This window comes from Pezoporus flaviventris, unplaced genomic scaffold (genome assembly GCF_033815535.1).
Source record: "Pezoporus flaviventris isolate CSIRO_AGI_PZ_B2104156 unplaced genomic scaffold, CSIRO_AGI_Pfla_v1 ptg000199l, whole genome shotgun sequence".
Classification (NCBI taxonomy): domain Eukaryota; kingdom Metazoa; phylum Chordata; class Aves; order Psittaciformes; family Psittacidae; genus Pezoporus; species Pezoporus flaviventris.
This window is the reverse complement of record NW_026892747.1, coordinates 421,381-440,638: the sequence shown is the minus strand read 5'-3', so window position 1 is coordinate 440,638 and position 19,258 is coordinate 421,381. Positions and strand designations below refer to the sequence as shown.

Sequence of the window (19,258 nt, the reverse complement as noted above, 5' to 3'; positions counted from 1 at the left end):
TAAGTTAATCCAATATAATAACTGAAATGGTCAAAAATTAATGCACAATTAGGATTTAACATAGGGTTTGTGGTTTCTTTTTCTTAACCAAATAGCAGCATATGGAAATGAAAGAGGGGGCATATTTGAAGAATGGGAACAAGCTCTTAGCAATCACATTTGGGGGAGTAGCAGATATGAGGAAATTACAGATAGCTAAATTTACTTCCAAAGCATAACAGGAACATGGATTTATTAAGAAAGCAGCTGGTTTTCTCCCTTATGAAGTAGGTTATAATGCTTTACTGCTGTGGATCAGTTGCATTTTGCAAGATGTGTTAGGATTAAAGAATGATTCCAATGTGTTTAAAATCTTATTTAGAACTGAAGATGGGAGGAAGAGGCTTTGTCTTTGTCCTGGGTTCAGCAGTAGCAGTCATTTTTCTCCTTCTTAGTAGCTGGTGCAGCGCTGTGGTTTTGACTTTTGGCCTGGGAACAGCGCTGATAACACCAATGTTTTTAGTTACTGCTCAAATGTTTAGACTAACCAAGGACTTTGTGAGTCTCATGCTCTGCCAGGGAGGAGGGGAAGCTGGGAGGAAGTAGAGACAGGACACCTGACCCAAACTGACCAAAGAAGTATTCCATACCACAGCACGTCAAGCGCAGAATGTAACTGAGAGTTACCTGGAAGGGCTAGTTCATTGCAGGGCTGGACTAGGCATTGGTCAGTGCTGGGTTGGGTGGGGCAAGTTATCAGTTGGCAGGTGGTGAGGTGTTGTATTCTCATCCCTTGTTATTTCCTTTATCATTATTATTATTGGTAGCAGTAGTGATTTGTGTTATACCTTAGTTACTAAACTGTTCTTATCTCAACCCGTGGAAGTTGCATTCTTTTGATTCTCCTCCTCATCCCTCTGGGAGCAGGGGGAGGACAAGGGGGGGGGAGAGAAACTGTGTGGCTGATTTATGGCTGACTGGGTTTAAACCATGACAGTCTTTCAACAACCAAAATGCAGTGAGCACCTTGACCTCCAATGGGTTACATCCACTGCCAAGGAAGTAGGTAGGCCTTGTCTGGGCTCCACCAAGCAAAACCTGTAGCTGCTGCAGGCTCATAGCTGTCCTGGCCCACCACTGCTGCCAGGCAGCACAGCTGGCTGCAAGAACTGCATGGGAGCACACCCTCACTGCGAGGTGATGGGATTCAGTAGGAGACTTTAACAGGCTTTGCTGAACACTTGGGACAGAGGCAATAAGAATTATATTAAGATGCTTATTTAAATCAGCCCTTATTCTTGATAGCTGAGGAAGAACATAGAGTATTTCTGAACAAGCATTACAGAAGAAATCTGAATTACCACAAAATGAGTATGATGGGCTATCTTCTGCCCTGAGATACAGCTAAAAAATACAACCTCTGTGAATGACAGAAATGTATATATGCATTCCATGTTAAGAACAGGAGATTAAACTGTTTCTAAGCATTGTTAAAAGGTATGTAACTTTTCACAATATACTGAGCTTCATGGCACTTCATGTGTGGTTTAGCAGAACTCTCCCAGTTCTGCACACAAAGCTCTTTGTATGGAGAAAAAAAAAATTACTGCCACTCTAAGTAGAGCTTCCATGCAGAACCTGAGATGCAACTTGTAAAATACAGAGGCTTGCTTTGAAAGTGATTCAACAGCTTCATTTGGGGATTAAATCTCTGTATATATGAATAGGAATATTTTTTAATTTCTGATTAGATGTAATAATTGGGCTATATGAAGACTTCTAATGAAGAAGAGATAAAAGGGAGTGTGTGATGCTAAGTAATGATAGGTTATTTTGGTAGTCACAGCAAGTGATGCATTTAGAATGCTAACAGCTTCTTGACTAATGGCTTTGTGCAATTTATAGATTATGAATAATAAAAAACTTCCTGTAGAGGGACTTTGTACCTGGACTTGTGTGATTATAAAAGATAAGCAATCAACAAATTTGTAGAGGATACTCAGTAATAACTAATCCGTATTGACTAAATCGAATCAGAAATGGTTTGCCGTCTTGGATTTAAAGGACTCTTTCTTTTGTTTACCATTCAGAATTTATTTGCTTCTGAATGGGAACATCCTGACACAGTAAGGAAAACCCAATTAACGTGGACAGCATTATCTCAAATCAGTTAACACTGGAATTAGGATCATGAAACCACCCACTCAGACAGGGACTCTGTTACAATATGTGGATGACCTATTGCCACAGAAACAAAGGAAAAATGTGTCCAGTGAATGGTGGAATTATTGAATTTTCTGGGACTGAATGGTTATTGGGTAACCAGACAAAAGGCCCAACTAATCCAAACCTGAGTTTCCTACCTAGGATGACAGAGAAAACTTGGAACTGCTAGAAAAGAAGCCATTTGTCAAACTCCACAACTGAGAACCATCAAGGAGCTCCAGACGTTCCTGGGAATAACTGGATGATGCAGACTTTGGATGCATGATTATGGTGTTCTGGTAAGACCCCTATATGAACTGTTAAAAGAAACCCCTCTCTCTTTGGAATGGACTGATTCAGCAGAGGAGGGCTTTAGAAATTGTCCTGGGTTCAGCGGTAGCAGTCATGTTTTTTCCTTTGTGTTAACTGGTGCAGTGCTGTGTTTTGACTTCTAGTTTTGAGAACAGCGTTGGTGAAGCCGATGTTTTCGGTTGTTGCTAAGTGATGTTTACCCTGACCAAGGACTTTGTGAGGCTCATGCTCTGCCAGGGAGGAGGGGAAGCTGTGAGGAAGCAGAGACGGGGCGCCTGACCCGGGCTAGCCGGGGAGGTATTCCATACCACAGCACGTCATGCCCGGGGTGGGGGGTAACTGGGAGTTGCCCGGAAGGACAGGGGCTTCCGGGTGGAACTCGTTTTCTTGGCCGGTGGTATCGTATTCTCTTCCCTTGTTATTTTCCCTTATCATTGTTTTAGCTGATAGTAGCGGTGGTGATTTGTTGCTGGACTGTTCTTGTCTCAACCCGTAGGAGTTGCACTCTCTCGATCCTCCTCCCCGTTCCTCCGGGAGCGGGGAAGGGGAGAGCCCCGGTGCAGGGAGGGGGGGGAGACGAACACGGACCTTGATTGTTGTCAGCTTGGCACCACTCACTGGGAGTGAGTGAACAAGTTACCTGACTGGGTTTAAACCACGACAGTTCCTTTTGGCGCCCAACGTGGGGCACGAGGGGTTGAGATAAGAGCAGATCTGACTGGATTGATAGTCACTCGTCACAATGCTGATTTATTGGCTCTCAAGGTTTTTCCTCTTGATCTCACAGTTTCAGTATACCATATCTTACGTCCATCCGGTATTGGCTGTATTAGTGTTTTTCAAGTGTGGGGCTTGGGCTAAGGTTTTTATCCCATTGTACTTTATGGTAATGACTTGTAATACAATAGAATCATTGATCATGAAACTGATCTGGTTTATGTTCCCAGTGTGGTCACCACCTTTATACTTTGGGAGGTATATGATGGAGGTGCTTAGCAATTACACATCTTTTTTCTCCTTCTCAGGTGCTCAACCTGTGAAGGAGACATCCTTTTACCCTCCTAGTCGTCCCCCCAGACCATTTACATTTGAGAGTTTTGAATTTTTTAAATGGCCTTTTAATGCTCTTGAGACTTGTTTGCTGATGGTGATGGGAATCACCATGCTAACACGCATACAGAGTGTGTTTTGCCCACTACTGATTTCAAGAGTTAAGCAGATTCAGGTTTGGGTCTTGTCTGGGGTCAAACGACGATGTAGGAGGACCGAGAGACTTTCCCAGAGGCTGGACAGCCATGAGTGGCAGGGTGTGTGGGATAGTATGGGCAAGTATCTAGGTCAGTGGGCCCCTCCAGTATTTTGGAATTTCACTACCGAACAACTGCAAAATCCAGAAGAATTAGTAAAACACTTAAATGAGGTGTGTGGTCATTCTGGCCATACCAGAGATGGACAAATCACGGCAACGTGCTGGGGCTTGGCCTATGCTTACAGGGCCTTGTTCAACACTATTCAGCACCTTCAAAAGGAAAAGAATGTCGGCGGATTTGAGGGCAAAGTGACAGTCGCTACTCAAACTTTGGCTGCAATGAACTGCGCAGCTACCCCAGGGGCAAGTACAGCAGCTGCTCAAACTTCAACTGCAACAGACAGCGCGGTTACCCCAGCTCCAAGCACGGTAGCTACACCACCCCCAGCAACAAGTACAGTCGCTACTCAAACCACAGTGATAATCACTGCAGCCAAACCAGAGGACCAATTCGTACCAATATCGGTTGCCCCTGTACGCAAGAGAACAAGCAAAAAGGAGGCAAAAAGGGTGAAGCGAGATGAAGAACCAATGAATTCACCACCCGGTCCAGAATCTGATCAGGAGTCATCCTCACATGACGAAGAAGAAGAAGAAGTAACTTCTCGACCTCGGACCTCAACCGAGCTGCGGAATATGCGAAAAGATTTTACCCGTCAACCAGGGGAGCACATCATCACCTGGTTACTCCGATGCTGGGACAATGGGGCCGATGGTCACGAACTAGAAGGTACAGAAGCCAAGCAGCTGGGATCACTTGCTAGAGAAGGGGGAATTGACAAAGCAATTGCAAGAGAGAAAAAGTCCCTCAGCCTTTGGAGGAGGCTCTTGGCAGCTGTGAAAGAAAGGTTTCCGTACAAGGACGATGTTACGAGTCGTTCGGCCAAGTGGACTACTATAGACAAAGGCATCCAGTCTCTGAGGGAATCGGCCATCGTAGAGATGATCTATCACATCAAGCCGAATAACGGGGATACACCTATAGATCCAGATGAAGTTGAATGTACACGACCCATGTGGCGAAAACTTACACGGAATGCACCGTCATCATATGCCCATTCATTGGCAACAGTGACCTGGAATGACATAGTACCACTAACAGTGGATGAAATGGTTCATAAACTCCGAGAGTTCGAAGACAATCTCACTCCTTCCATCATCTCAGCTGTGAAAAAACTGTCCCAGGACCTCGACAAATTGAGGGACGATGTATCTGATTTATCCAGCTCCTCACGTGTACCAACACGCGTCTCAGCTATTAACAAAAGACGTCCTATTGTTCAAGAGAGGAGATACAGAAGGTATACGCCACGGGGTACCCTATGGTTTTACCTGCTGGATCACGGAGAAGACATGACAAAGTGGGATGGAAAACCTACTTCAGCTTTGGAGGAACGGGTGAGTGAACTGAAGAGGGGAGCAAGGGCCAAGACTGATCGTCCCATGAGAGCTACGGCTTCAGTCTCTGGTGAGCAGTTTCCCAGATGGAGTGGAAGAGCTGATTTTACTCCAGCTCCTGTGATAACGAAGAATAATCCCTTTCAACACGACTTAAGTGTCCAATGCTGTGACGACCATTAGAGGGGCCCTGCCTCCAGCCAGGTGGAGGTAGGGGACAATCGGATTTACTGGACTGTGTGGATCAGATGGCCTGGCACATCAGTCCCACAGAAGTATAAGGCTCTAGTAGATACCGGTGCACAGTGTACCCTGATGCCATCAAGCTGTCAAGGGGTGGAACCCATCTATATTTCTGGAGTAACAGGAGGATCCCAAGAGTTGACTGTGCTGGAGGCTGAAATCAGCCTGACTGGGAGGGAGTGGCAAAAGCACCCTATTGTGACTGGTCCAGAGGCTCCATGCATCCTCGGCATAGACTACCTCAAGAGAGGGTACTTCAAAGACCCAAAAGGGTACCGGTGGGCTTTTGGTATTGCTGCTTTGGAGACTGAGGAAATTGAGCAGCTGTCCACCTTGCCTGGTCTCTCAGAAGATCCCTCTGCTGTGGGGTTGCTGAAAGTTGAAGAACAACAAGTGCCAATTGCGACCACAACAGTGCACCGGCGGCAATATCGCACCAACCGAGACTCCCTGATTCCCATCCATCAGCTGATCCGTAGACTGGAGAGTCAGGGGGTGATCAGCAGGACCCGCTCACCCTTCAATAGCCCCATATGGCCAGTGCGAAAGTCTAATGGAGAATGGAGACTAACAGTAGACTATCGTGGCCTGAATGAAGTCACACCACCATTGAGTGCTGCCGTACCGGACATGCTAGAACTTCAGTATGAACTAGAGTCAAAAGCAGCCAAGTGGTATGCCACGATTGATATTGCCAATGCATTTTTCTCCATTCCTTTGGCAGCAGAGTGCAGGCCACAGTTTGCTTTTACTTGGAGGGGTGTCCAGTTCACTTGGAACCGACTGCCCCAGGGGTGGAAACACAGCCCTACCATTTGCCATGGACTGATCCAGACTGCACTGGAACAGGGGCAAGCTCCAGAACACCTGCAATACATTGATGACATTATTGTGTGGGGCGATACAGCGGAAGAAGTCTTTGAGAAAGGGAGGAAAATAATCCAAATCCTGCTGAAAGCCGGTTTTGCCATAAAACGGAGTAAGGTCAAGGGACCTGCACAGGAGATTCAGTTTTTGGGAATAAAATGGCAAGATGGACGTAGACAGATCCCCACAGATGTGATCAACAAGATAACAGCAATGTCTCCACCAACTAATAAGAAAGAAACGCAAGCTTTCTTGGGTGCAGTGGGGTTCTGGAGAATGCACATCCCAAATTACAGTTCGATTGTAAGCCCTCTCTATCATGTGACCCGGAAGAAGAATGATTTTAAATGGGGCCCTGAGCAGCAACAAGCCTTTGAGCAAATTAAACGCGAGATAGTTCATGCAGTAGCCCTTGGACCAGTCCGAACCGGACCAGATGTAAAAAATGTGCTGTACACTGCAGCTGGGGAGAACGGTCCTACCTGGAGCCTCTGGCAGAAAGCTCCAGGGGAGACTCGAGGTCGACCCCTCGGCTTTTGGAGTCGGGGATACAAAGGATCTGAGGCCAGCTATACCCCAACTGAGAAAGAGATACTGGCAGCCTATGAAGGGGTTCGAGCTGCTTCGGAAGTGATTGGCACTGAAGCACAGCTCCTCCTGGCACCCCGGCTGCCCGTGCTGGGCTGGATGTTCAAAGGCAGGGTCTCCTCTACACATCATGCAACTGATGCTACATGGAGTAAATGGGCTGCACTAATTACACAACGAACTCGAATAGGAAATCCCAGTCGTCCAGGCATTCTAGAAGTCATCATGGACTGGCCAGAGGGCAAAGATTTCGGAATGTCACCAGAGGAGGAGGTGGTGCGTGCTGAAGAGGCCCCACCATATAATAAACTGTCAGAAAGTGAAAAGCAGTATGCCTTGTTTACTGATGGCTCTTGCCGTATTGTGGGAAAGCATCGGAGATGGAAGGCAGCTGTATGGAGTCCTGGACGACAAGTTGCAGAAACTGCTGAAGGAGAGGGTGAATCGAGTCAATTTGCCGAGGTGAAAGCCATCCAGCTGGCCCTGGACATTGCTGAACGAGAAAAGTGGCCAGTACTTTATCTCTATACTGACTCATGGATGGTGGCAAATGCCCTGTGGGGGTGGTTGAAGCAATGGAAGCAGAGCAACTGGCAACGCAGAGGTAAACCCATCTGGGCTGCTGCACTGTGGAAAGATATTGCTGCCCGGGTGCAGAATCTGGTGGTGAAGGTACGTCATGTAGATGCCCATGTACCCAAGAGTCGGGCCACTGAGGAACACCAGAACAACCAACAAGTGGATAAAGCGGCTAAGATTGAAGTGGCTCAGATGGACTTAGATTGGCAACATAAAGGTGAATTATTTTTGGCCCGGTGGGCCCATGACACTTCAGGCCATCAGGGCAGAGATGCAACATATAGATGGGCCCGTGACCGAGGGGTGGACTTAACAATGGACACTATTGCCCAGGTTATTCATGAGTGTGAAACATGTGCTGCAATTAAACAAGCCAAGCGGTTAAAGCCTCTTTGGTATGGAGGACGATGGTTGAAGTATAAATATGGGGAGGCCTGGCAGATTGACTATATCACACTGCCACCAACCCGCCAAGGCAAGCGCCATGTGCTTACCATGGTGGAAGCAACCACCGGGTGGCTGGAAACATACGCTGTGCCCCATGCCACTGCCCGGAACACCATCCTGGGCCTTGAGAAACAGATTTTGTGGCGACACGGCACCCCAGAGAGAATTGAGTCAGACAATGGGACTCATTTCCGGAATAACCTTATAGATATTTGGGCCAAAGAGCATGGCATTGAGTGGGTATATCACATCCCCTACCATGCACCAGCCTCTGGGAAAATCGAACGGTACAATGGGCTGTTAAAAACTACACTGAGAGCGATGGGTGGGGGAACTTTCAAGCATTGGGATACACATTTACCAAAGGCCACCTGGTTGGTCAACACCAGAGGATCTGCCAACAGGGCTGGCCCAGCCCAGTCAGAACTTTTACATATTGTAGAGGGGGACAGAGTTCCTGTGGTGCATATGAAGAATTTGCTGGGGAAGACAGTCTGGGTTATTCCTGCTTCAGGTAAAGGCAAACCCACTCGTGGGATTGCTTTTGCTCAGGGACCTGGATATACTTGGTGGGTAATGCGGGAAGATGGGGAAGTCCGATGTATACCTCAAGGGGATTTGATATTAGGGGAAAACAGCCAGTGAACTCAATTGTATGCTGTTGCCTGCTGTGTAATGCTTTTATAGCCCATCAACTAGATGTCTCCAGGTCACCAGCGACTGGCCCTGACTTCCCTCCAGCCATCATCCCAACAGAGAATGAACTTGGAACATCATGGACCGAATGGACTCGGCAGCATTATAGGGATTGGTCCATGCACTAAGAAAATTTTTTTTTTCCTCTTGGTCTGTATGTATATGGATGTATATATGTGGGAGAGCGATGGTGTATTGAAAATGTGGGATCTGAGCACGACGTGAATGGTATGGAATAAGGGGTGGATAATGTCCTGGGTTCAGCGGTAGCAGTCATGTTTTTTCCTTTGTGTTAACTGGTGCAGTGCTGTGTTTTGACTTCTAGTTTTGAGAACAGCGTTGGTGAAGCCGATGTTTTCGGTTGTTGCTAAGTGATGTTTACCCTGACCAAGGACTTTGTGAGGCTCATGCTCTGCCAGGGAGGAGGGGAAGCTGTGAGGAAGCAGAGACGGGGCGCCTGACCCGGGCTAGCCGGGGAGGTATTCCATACCACAGCACGTCATGCCCGGGGTGGGGGGTAACTGGGAGTTGCCCGGAAGGACAGGGGCTTCCGGGTGGAACTCGTTTTCTTGGCCGGTGGTATCGTATTCTCTTCCCTTGTTATTTTCCCTTATCATTGTTTTAGCTGATAGTAGCGGTGGTGATTTGTTGCTGGACTGTTCTTGTCTCAACCCGTAGGAGTTGCACTCTCTCGATCCTCCTCCCCGTTCCTCCGGGAGCGGGGAAGGGGAGAGCCCCGGTGCAGGGAGGGGGGGGAGACGAACACGGACCTTGATTGTTGTCAGCTTGGCACCACTCACTGGGAGTGAGTGAACAAGTTACCTGACTGGGTTTAAACCACGACAGAAATTTAAAAGCAGAGCTAATGAGAGCTGCAGCTCTGACTTCTGGATGTGACTAAACCCTTTTGGCTATATTCCTATGAAGAACAGGGAATACCTTTGGTGGTCCTTACTCAGAAACTAGGACCCTGTAAGAGAACAGTGGTGGATTTTTCAAAACAGCTGAATGAAGTGAGCAAAGGATGGCCCGGATGCCTCTGAGCTGTGTCGTGGTTTAAACCCAGTCAGGTAACTCGTTCGCTCACTTCCCCCCCGCCTTTCTTGCCCTCCCCCTGCTCCTGGAGGGACGGAGAGGAGAATCGAAAAGAATGCAACTCCCACGGGTTGAGATAAGAACAGTTTAGTAACTAAGGTATAACACAAATCACTACTGCTACCACCAATGATAATAATGATAAAGGAAATAACAAGGGAAGAGAATACAACACCTCAGCACCAGCCGACCGATAACTCGCCCCCCCTCAGCCCGACCAAGCACCGACCGATACCTCCTCCAACCCTGCAGTCTCCCAGCCCTTCCGGCTCACTCCCAGTTACACCCTGGGCATGACGTGCTGTGGTATGGAATACCTCTTTGGTCAGTTTGGGTCAGGTGTCCTGTCTCTGCTTCCTCCTGGCTTCCCCTCCTCCCTGGCAGAGCATGAGGCTCACAAAGTCCTTGGCCAAACCAAAACATCCTTGTTATCAGCTCTGTTCCCGAGCTGAAAGTCAAAACACAGCACTGCACCAGCTACCAAGAAGGAGAAAAATGACTGCTACTGCTGAACCCAGGACATTATCCACCCCTTATTCCATACCATTCACGTCATGCTCAGATCCCACATTTTCAATATACCATCACTCTTATCTTAGTGCATGGACCAGTCCCTATAAAGCTGCTGAGTCCATCTGGTCCATGATGTCAGTCTCCATCTCTTGTACCATTCTTCTAGAGCAGGAGAGACTGTGTGCAGTGTTCACACTCATGAATAACTAGGGCAATAGTGTCCATTGCTAAGTCCACCCCTCGATCTTGAGTCCATGTCTATGTTGCATCTCTGCCCTGATGGCTTGAAGTGCCATGGGCCCACCTGGCTCAAAATAATTCACTGTCCCCTTCAGCAGTTTCTGCAGCTTGTTGCTGGGGACTCCACACAGCTGCCTTCCATCTCCAATGCTTCCAAAGCACTGGAGGGGCCCAGTGGACTAGATACTTGCCCATACTGTCCCACACACCCTGCCACTCATGACTGTCCAGCCTTGGGGAAAATCTCTTGGTCCCCCTGTATCGTCGTCTAACCCCAGGCAAGACCCAAACCTGACTCTGCTTAACTTTTGAGATCAGACAAAATGGTTGTGGGTAGAACACACTCTGTATGTGTGCCAACATGCTGATCCCCATCACAATCAGCAGGCAGGTCCCAAGGATACCCAAAGGCCATTCAAAACCTTCAGAACTCTCAGAGGATGCTGCTGTACTTGTCACTGGGGCTGGTGTAGCTGCTGTGCTTGCCGGCTCTCCCACCACCAGCTTCTCTTTTCCTGAGTCCAGATCTTCCTCCTCTGCCTTGCTGGGAAATGCTGCGTGGTCTCCTGCATCCTCCTGGGGCTCGGCGGGTGGCTGCCGGGGAATGCTCTCGGCCGTCACAGGGCTGGGCTCGGCCGCGGGGCTCGGCTCCTCCGCCGCCTTATCCCTCTGCTCGGCAGCCGCCTCCTTCTGCTCCTCGACCGCCCCGACCTCCTCCACCGGCAGCCGTCCCCTGGCGGCCTCCGGCCCCGCTCCCGCCGCCGCTTGGTCCCCGGGGCCGCTCTCCCGGGCCGCTTCAGCAGCCGCCGGCTCCCGGGGCCGCTCCCCCTCGGCTCCCCGCAGCCTCACGAAGATGGAGAGTAGGGTGAGGGCCAGGACGGTGAAGAGCAGCCGGACGGCCAGGTACAAGTCCACGGCCACGTCTGTCCCGCCCTGCTGCTGGAGCCCGCCCGTATTACAAGCCATTGCCATAAAGCACAGTGAGACAAGAACCTTAGCCCAAACCCCACACTTGATAAACACTAACACAGCAAATACCGGCTCTAAGTAAGTTACAACATTCTGAAGCTGTGAGATCAACAAGAACAACTCTGAGAGCCAATAAATCAGCATTGTGACGAGTGACTATCAATCCAGTCAGATCTGTTCTTATCTCAACCCTTCGTGCCCCACGTTGGGCGCCAAAAAGAACTGTCGTGGTTTAAACCCAGTCAGGTAACTCGTTCGCTCACTTCCCCCCCCGCCTTTCTTGCCCTCCCCCTGCTCCTGGAGGGACGGAGAGGAGAATCGAAAAGAATGCAACTCCCACGGGTTGAGATAAGAACAGTTTAGTAACTAAGGTATAACACAAATCACTACTGCTACCACCAATGATAATAATGATAAAGGAAATAACAAGGGAAGAGAATACAACACCTCAGCACCAGCCGACCGATAACTCGCCCCCCCTCAGCCCGACCAAGCACCGACCGATACCTCCTCCAACCCTGCAGTCTCCCAGCCCTTCCGGCTAACTCCCAGTTACACCCTGGGCATGACGTGCTGTGGTATGGAATACCTCTTTGGTCAGTTTGGGTCAGGTGTCCTGTCTCTGCTTCCTCCTGGCTTCCCCTCCTCCCTGGCAGAGCATGAGGCTCACAAAGTCCTTGGCCAAACCAAAACATCCTTGTTATCAGCTCTGTTCCCGAGCTGAAAGTCAAAACACAGCACTGCACCAGCTACCAAGAAGGAGAAAAATGACTGCTACTGCTGAACCCAGGACATTTGTGACAGCAGTTGTCATGAATATTGAAGAGGCCCGCTTATTTACCTTGGGACAAAAATTACTGTACTAGTGTCCTGTGTTGTATCAGCATTCCTGGAACAGAAAGAAGCCCACTGGTTCTAAATATGCATTTGGTGTGGTCCATGCACATGGTGCCATCTGGAAAGAACGAGGACCTTTGAACACACAGGAGAAACAGAATAAACATGCTACCACTATTGAGAGCTGTTCAGCTACCTGAGGAAGTAGCTATTATGTGTTGTCAAGGATATCAACAAGATGAAATTTGGCTGATTTTAACAATCTAAACTCATTCCCTTAATCCCTGACGGCAAACTAACAATTGAGAAATCTAAACCTAGAAAATCAAAGGAGGATAGAAAATGTATTGAAGATCTCAGAGGAGGAGAGGAAAACAAAGAAAATTGGGTTCAGATACCTGATGGGTGAATTATAATCCCCTATAACCAACTCTGGATGGTAGTTCAGGAGGAACATAATAAAACTCATTGAGATAGCAAGTCTTTATATATATGAACAAATTGAAGGAAGGAATCTATATATCATAGTTCAATTAGACAAATAAATTTTTTTTACCAATATTTGTTGGTGTTAACGAATACTTTTTTAGGGTGGCCAGAAGCATTCCCTTGTAGGTTTTGGAGTACCAGAGGCTATTCTATGTAAAAATTTTATGTGGAAGACCATATCGGTCCCAGTTTAAAGGAGAAAGTCTTCTGGAAGTGGGAGAAGTTTATCTCCTAAAATTTCTGGTCAATCTGGGAAAACAATTAAAAAAAAAAAAAATAGAGTGATTCATGGGTGTCAATACGATGTTGCAATTGTAATCAACATATATAGTTAAGTAGAATAGTTAAAACGGAGCGATTATTGATATTAATCCCCTATACCTGTACCATGGTCCAAGCCATAGAAAAAGAAACTTCAATACTGGGTTCAAATACGAATGTCTGGCTCACATGGGCAAACAAGACTGGGACTACTGATTTTTGTCCGACCTTGGCACAGGTGGAAAATCCCTTTCAAACGTGCCTAATTGGTATACCATACTTGAACCCCTTTGATTGTCGGGGATGGGTTAGGAATGACTTGATTATAAATCCTAGCACAGTGATCAAAATGGTCCAGAGAGCTCATGGAACCGACTGGACAGTTGCATCAGCGCAAATGGAAGAAACTTAAATTACTCCAACTCTTGGGATCTGACAAGACTAATCAGAGCTGTATAACTTAATAAATGGTCAAGCAAAGTCCCTAAGACCAAGGTAACTAGTGGGAAGACATGGTACGATACAATACCTAAAGCTCTACCCCCAGGATATTTCTTGATATGTGGAGACCATGCATGGCCAGGGATTCCTACCAAACCCTTTGGAGGACCATGTTATCTAGGTAAATTGTCCCTGTTTGCAGCCTCCAAAAGGCATTTAGTCCAGGACATGAAGGACAGCCTCCGCAGAAACAAACGATCCATTGGGCAATTAGGCCTGAATTGTGATTCCGCTTTAATCTGGAATCACACGGCAAGATTTTTGGTGGCATTATTTGTACCAAATGTAGCTGCGGGGAAAGCATTGGCAGATATACATCATTTGGCATGTTGGGCGGCTAAGCAATTAAATATAACTTCAGATGTGATATCCTCCCTACCCACAGACACAGATAGTGTAAGACATGCATCTTTACAAAACCAAGCAGCAACTGACTTTTTATTATTGGCCCATGGACATGGTTGTGAGGATTTCAAAGGCATGTGCTGCATGAACTTATCTGATCATTCTGAATCAATTCATGCTAAGCTGCGAAAATTGCAGGAAAATATACAAGAGCTTAGAATTGTTGGAGGCAGATTGGATGAGTGGTTAAATAACCTAGGAGTTACTGGATGGTTCAGGGACATACTGAAACAAGGCCTTTTATGATTGTACCTTGTATAAAATCGATAGAAGGAACATGGATAGCTCTGTCATGAATAATATAGTAAAAGAATTTACTAACTTTAAAAGAAAAAGAGGGGATTGATACAGAGGGTTGACCATTGTACAGCAATGTGATGCATTTAGAATGCTAACAGCTTCTTGACTAATGGCTTTGTGCAATTTATAGATTATGAATAATAAAAAACTTCCTGTAGAGGGACTTTGTACCTGGACTTGTGTGATTATAAAAGATAAGCATGAGGTCTGCTCAGGTCAAAACCTGGACAGTCAAACGTGCAGCAAATGCATATTTGTGAAATGCAATTAAATCTGCAGATGTAGAAAATAATTAAGAAGTAGATATGTAAGTTGCAATTTATGGGTATTTTACAGTGGTTTAAATGCCTTTTCTCCCCATGTAAGCTTTATGTTCCTGTTATCTAAACTCAGGGGATGGTTAATACCTACATAGACATTTATTAAGAGCAAGTATCATCTGTCTCTCAGTTACTGTGCCAATAACAGAAAAATATTTATTTAAACCCTCAAGACATCTGGCCTTAAGGCCAGAAACATGAGATTCCATGGGCTGTGGAAACATTCTGAGTTTAAAACAGACTTCTGCACAAGTTTTATATGTGGGGAGGACATCAATGCATACCAGAAACATTTCTCCTGCCTACAATAATGCCTTGGCTTCAGTAATGCAAGCAGACACTCCAGAATTTCCTAACAAAATAATTTAATGATTTATTTATTTATTTATTAAAATCCCTGATTGTTCAAGTCTGCTATTGCTGAAAAAGCCTTCCAGTATCTGAAGGGGGCCTACAAGGATGCTGGAGACATCACAGACTGTATCAGTAGGACAAGTGGCAATGGGTTCAAACTTACTTAAACAGGGGTTCAGGTTAGATATAAGGAAGAAGTTCTTTACTGTGAGGGTAGTGAGGCGCTGGAAGAGGTTGCCCAAGGAAATGGTAAATGCTCTATCCCTGGCAGTGTTCAAGGCCAGGTTGGACAGAGACTCGACCAACATAGTCTAGTGGAAGGCATCCCTGCCCACGACAGTGGGGTTGGAACTACATGATCATAAGGTCCTTTCCAACCCAAACCATTCTGTGATTCTATAAGATACTGAATGCTAGAAAATAATCTTGAGGCACACGGTTAACTGCCATATCTAGCTTTACTTCCTAAGAGAAAAGCCTTGCCCATTGTCGAGCTATGCAAATGATAGGGGCATCAAAGACAAAGAAATGCTGGGATGAGGAACCTTCCTCACTTGTTTACCTTTGAGCCTAAAGAAGTTAGAAACAAGATTTAAAAGCCCCGGGAGGAAGAGAAGCACAGGTAAATACGGGTCAGGAAGCCGCTTGTCACTCAGGTGACTCATTTTATTAAAACCTTGCTGAAAAAAAAAAAAATGCTCCCGATCACAGTACGATAATCCGATCGCTATCAGACAGCTTATTAAGAGAGTCCCGAAAGCACAAAGAACGCTTTTACTGCGAAAAGTCTGGAGATCTCGGGAACAGACCGGGCACTGACACTGCCGCCGTGACCCGCGGCGCTGAGGCGGGGACCCCCCCACCCGAGGGGCCGAGGTGCTCCCGCCGCCCACCGGGGACGGGGGCAGCCCGGGCTGGCCGCGGGTTCCCAGCCCACCGCCGGTCTCCCAGCAGCACCCGCCCTGAGGCCCCGCGGCGCCGGCTTTCGCGCGGAGCGGAGCAGGGCCCGGCAGGGAAGAACAGCCCCGGCAGCAGCGGGGCGGCCGTGCCCTCTGTAGCCCCATGCACCGCGTACCAAACCTTCAGTCGGCGGTAGGAGGGCGGCCGGGGTCGAGCTGGGTGGGAGGGTGAGGGGTGTCACACGTGGCAGCCAAAGAGGATGGGGCGCCTCTGGGCCGCTTCTCCCGCGGAGGGCGCCATGCCGCCCGCGGCTCCTACCTTCCAGTACCAAGCAGAACGAGTGCAGGGCCATCGTCTCCCGGAGGGGCTGCGGTGGTGACTCCGCTGCGGCGGCGATCACCGACGCTCCATGGCCGCGGCCGGGAGCGGCGACTGTCCCTCGCGAGGGCGCTATAGCCCGCGGCTATGGCTTGGCAGGTCCCCGCCCAACCGCGGCCATGCCCAAGCCCCCGCGGGGGTGCGTTCAGCCGCCGCGCTCAGCCCCATCTAGAGCGGGGTGCGGCTGGGCTGCCCCGGAGGGCGGAGACTGGGGCCTTCCCAGGGGGCGGCTTAAACGCAGCTCCACGCCCGACTGAAGTGGCTGCCGGTAAATGAAGCTCACTTAAAATGCGAGGGGTATTTACCTGGAGACACACCATACATAATGCCGTTGTCTCCTTTGAGAACACACGCAGGACTAGTCTCGAGGAGAAAAGACACCTTAGAAAGAATCGCCCCCCGCCTAATACAACACAAGGTAGACCTTTCGTTGTGCTTTTTGCAACCGGATTTGCCTAACCCACATTGGCCTTTTTAGTCATCAGCGTGCCTGTAGTAAGCGTGGGTAAAGCCCTTCCCAAATCTTCGTTCGGGAAGTCAAGCCATGATGATGATCATTTACCTGGATGAGCCCCTTGGATGCATGTGTCCTCCCCCTGCGGAACCCCACAAGTAGCCGCATCTGGTGGGGCCGCTGTGCTCCTTAATGCAACTTAAGGAGCCGCAACTTAAATGCATTTATGCCAATACCTGCAGCATGGGCAACAAACAGGAATAGCTGGAAGTTACTGTGCAGCAAGAAAATCATGACATAATTGCCCTCACAGAAACGTGGTGGAATGATTCATATGATTGTAGTGCTGCAATGGTTGGCTATAGGCTCTCCAGAAGGGATAGGCAAGGAAAAAGAGGTGGTGGGGTTGCATTGTATGTTAGGGAGTGCATTGACTGCCTTGAACTCAGTGCTGCGAGTGAGAAGGCTGAATGTTTGTGGGCAAAGATCAGGGGGAAAGGTCAACCAAGCTGATATCCTGGTAGGAGTCTGTTATAGACCACCCAGCCAGGATGAAGCTACAGATGAAGTGTTCTTCAAACAACTGGGAGAAATTTCATGATTGCTTTCCCTTGTTCTCGTGGGGGACTTCAACCTACCAGATGTCTGTTGGAAGTACAACGCAGCATAGATTAAATAGTCCAGGAGGTTCTTGGAGAGTGTGGAAGATAACTTCCTAACCCAGCTGGTGAGTGAGCCAACTAGGGGAGATACCTGGCTAGATTTGCTTTTTACATACAGAGAAGGACTGGTGGGTGATGTGATGGCTGGAGGCCGTCTTGGGCAATGTTATCACTGTAATGTGTGGGGTTTGTTCATCAAGAAGTTTGGGGGGAGGGAGGCTCTCTGTGGCTGTCGTTATGTGAAACAATACTCCTTTTGACTCTGTAACTGTTGTACTCTGTAGGTAATGGGGGTGATACAGAGGGTTGACCATTGTACAGGGGGGTAGTACAGGGGGGTTGTACAAGGGGGTTAGAGGAATTTGTTTAAACAAAAGGACTATCTGTTGTAAATGCCTGCTAAGCAGAACAGAGACCTCCGGTCCTGTTAATAAGCAGACGCCTGAATCTACTGATAAAGGGGAGAAGCAGAGGATTTACGGCTGGGACACTGATCAAACTCTACTGATAAAGGGGAGAAGTAGAGGATTTACGGCTGGGACACTGATCAAACTCTACTGATAAAGGGGAGAATTAGAGGATTTACGGCTGGGACACTGACCAAACTCTAAGGCCACACGTAAAGACTAAAAAAGGTGAAAAGTGCAAGAAGAGGAAGACTCATTTACTTCATCTTGAAGACCCCTACCCAGAGGAGGAAGACTCATTTACTTCGTCTTGAGCCCTCTGCCCATGACCAGAGGTGGCGCTGCGCAGGCGCAGAGGACCTTCTGGCTCATTATAATTCGAAGCGGGGATAGGACATGAATATGTGTAGGCGTATTGTGCAACCTTATGAATATATATAACTTTAGAGAATAAATGTAGAGGGAAACAACACTGAGGTACGCATGACTTTAAGGAATTATCCCCGTGCGTCTCAGCGCTGAATAAAAAGCATACCTACTTTACAACTTTTAACGAGTTGTGGAGTCAATCCGCGCATCAGGGGGAGGTCAGTTGTATTGTTGCGCGGGATTGTGAGAGAGAAATGGGGGCTGGGTGGCTCGAAGTGGTGTCTTGTTGCAACGCTTGAGGGGAGGGGGCTGCGACGGTGAGGAGGCTGGCAGTGGACGCTTCTCGAAGCCTCTGGCAGCTTCTCAAAACTTCCCGAAACTTCTCGGTAATGAGACCCCTGCAACAAAGGGAACCAATGCGGAAGAGCCATGTCAACATCCGAGTGAGGAGGGGCGACAGGATTGGCCGGGGCCTTGAACCGGAGAAGATAAAGGACCGCCTCCCAGGGACCGCGTGTGCTCGTCTTGGGCGGAGCAGAGGACTCCCCGGCGCACCCAGCGCTGTTTTATCTGCTATCGCTTACTCAGTTTAATAAAATTTATACTTTAAACCAAAATTGGCTAGAATATTGATAACATCACTAAATGGTTGAATTTTCAGTCCTTGGAGAAGTCAGGAAGAAGGTCAGCAAAACCTCCACCTTAGACTAGACTGACTTTGGCCTGTTTCAGACGCTGGTTGGCAGAATTCCTTGGGAAACTACTAAAGGACAAAGGGGTCCAGGAAGGCTGGACACTCTTCAAGAATGAAATCTTCAAGGTGCAGGAGCAGGTGGTGCCTATGTGCCAAAATCAAACTGGCAGGGAAGAAAGCAGCCTGGCTGAACTGGGAGATACTGCTTGAACTCAGGAAAAAAGGATAATGTATCACCTGTGGAAGAAGGGACAGTTACACCATGAAAAGTATAAGGCTGTTCTTAGGTTATGTAGAGAGAAAGTTTGAAAGGCAAAGGCACAGATGGAACTAAATCTGGCCACTGACATCAAAGATAATAAAAAGTACTTTTACAAATGTATTAGCAAGAAAAGAAAAGTACTTTTACAAATGTATTAGCAATAAAAGAAGAGCCAATCCTCTGATGGATACTAGGGGAAACCTAGGAACTGAGGATGAGGAAAAG

The 19,258-nt window shown here is 47.9% G+C and overlaps 1 protein-coding gene across 5 annotated transcripts in view; it reads right to left on the bottom strand.

Annotated features, from left to right (window-relative positions):
• LOC133262218 (neuropilin and tolloid-like protein 2) overlaps positions 1-16,293 on the bottom strand; it is a 55,126-nt gene extending 38,833 nt beyond the window's left edge. For all 5 annotated transcript variants that reach the window (XM_061441175.1, XM_061441176.1, XM_061441179.1 and 2 more), the window contains exon 1: positions 16,126-16,293. In XM_061441175.1, the coding sequence (XP_061297159.1) occupies positions 16,126-16,159 (34 nt within the window). In that variant the 5' untranslated portion in view covers positions 16,160-16,293. The remainder of the gene's footprint in view (positions 1-16,125) is intronic.
• Between the last annotated feature and the right edge of the window lie 2,965 nt (positions 16,294-19,258).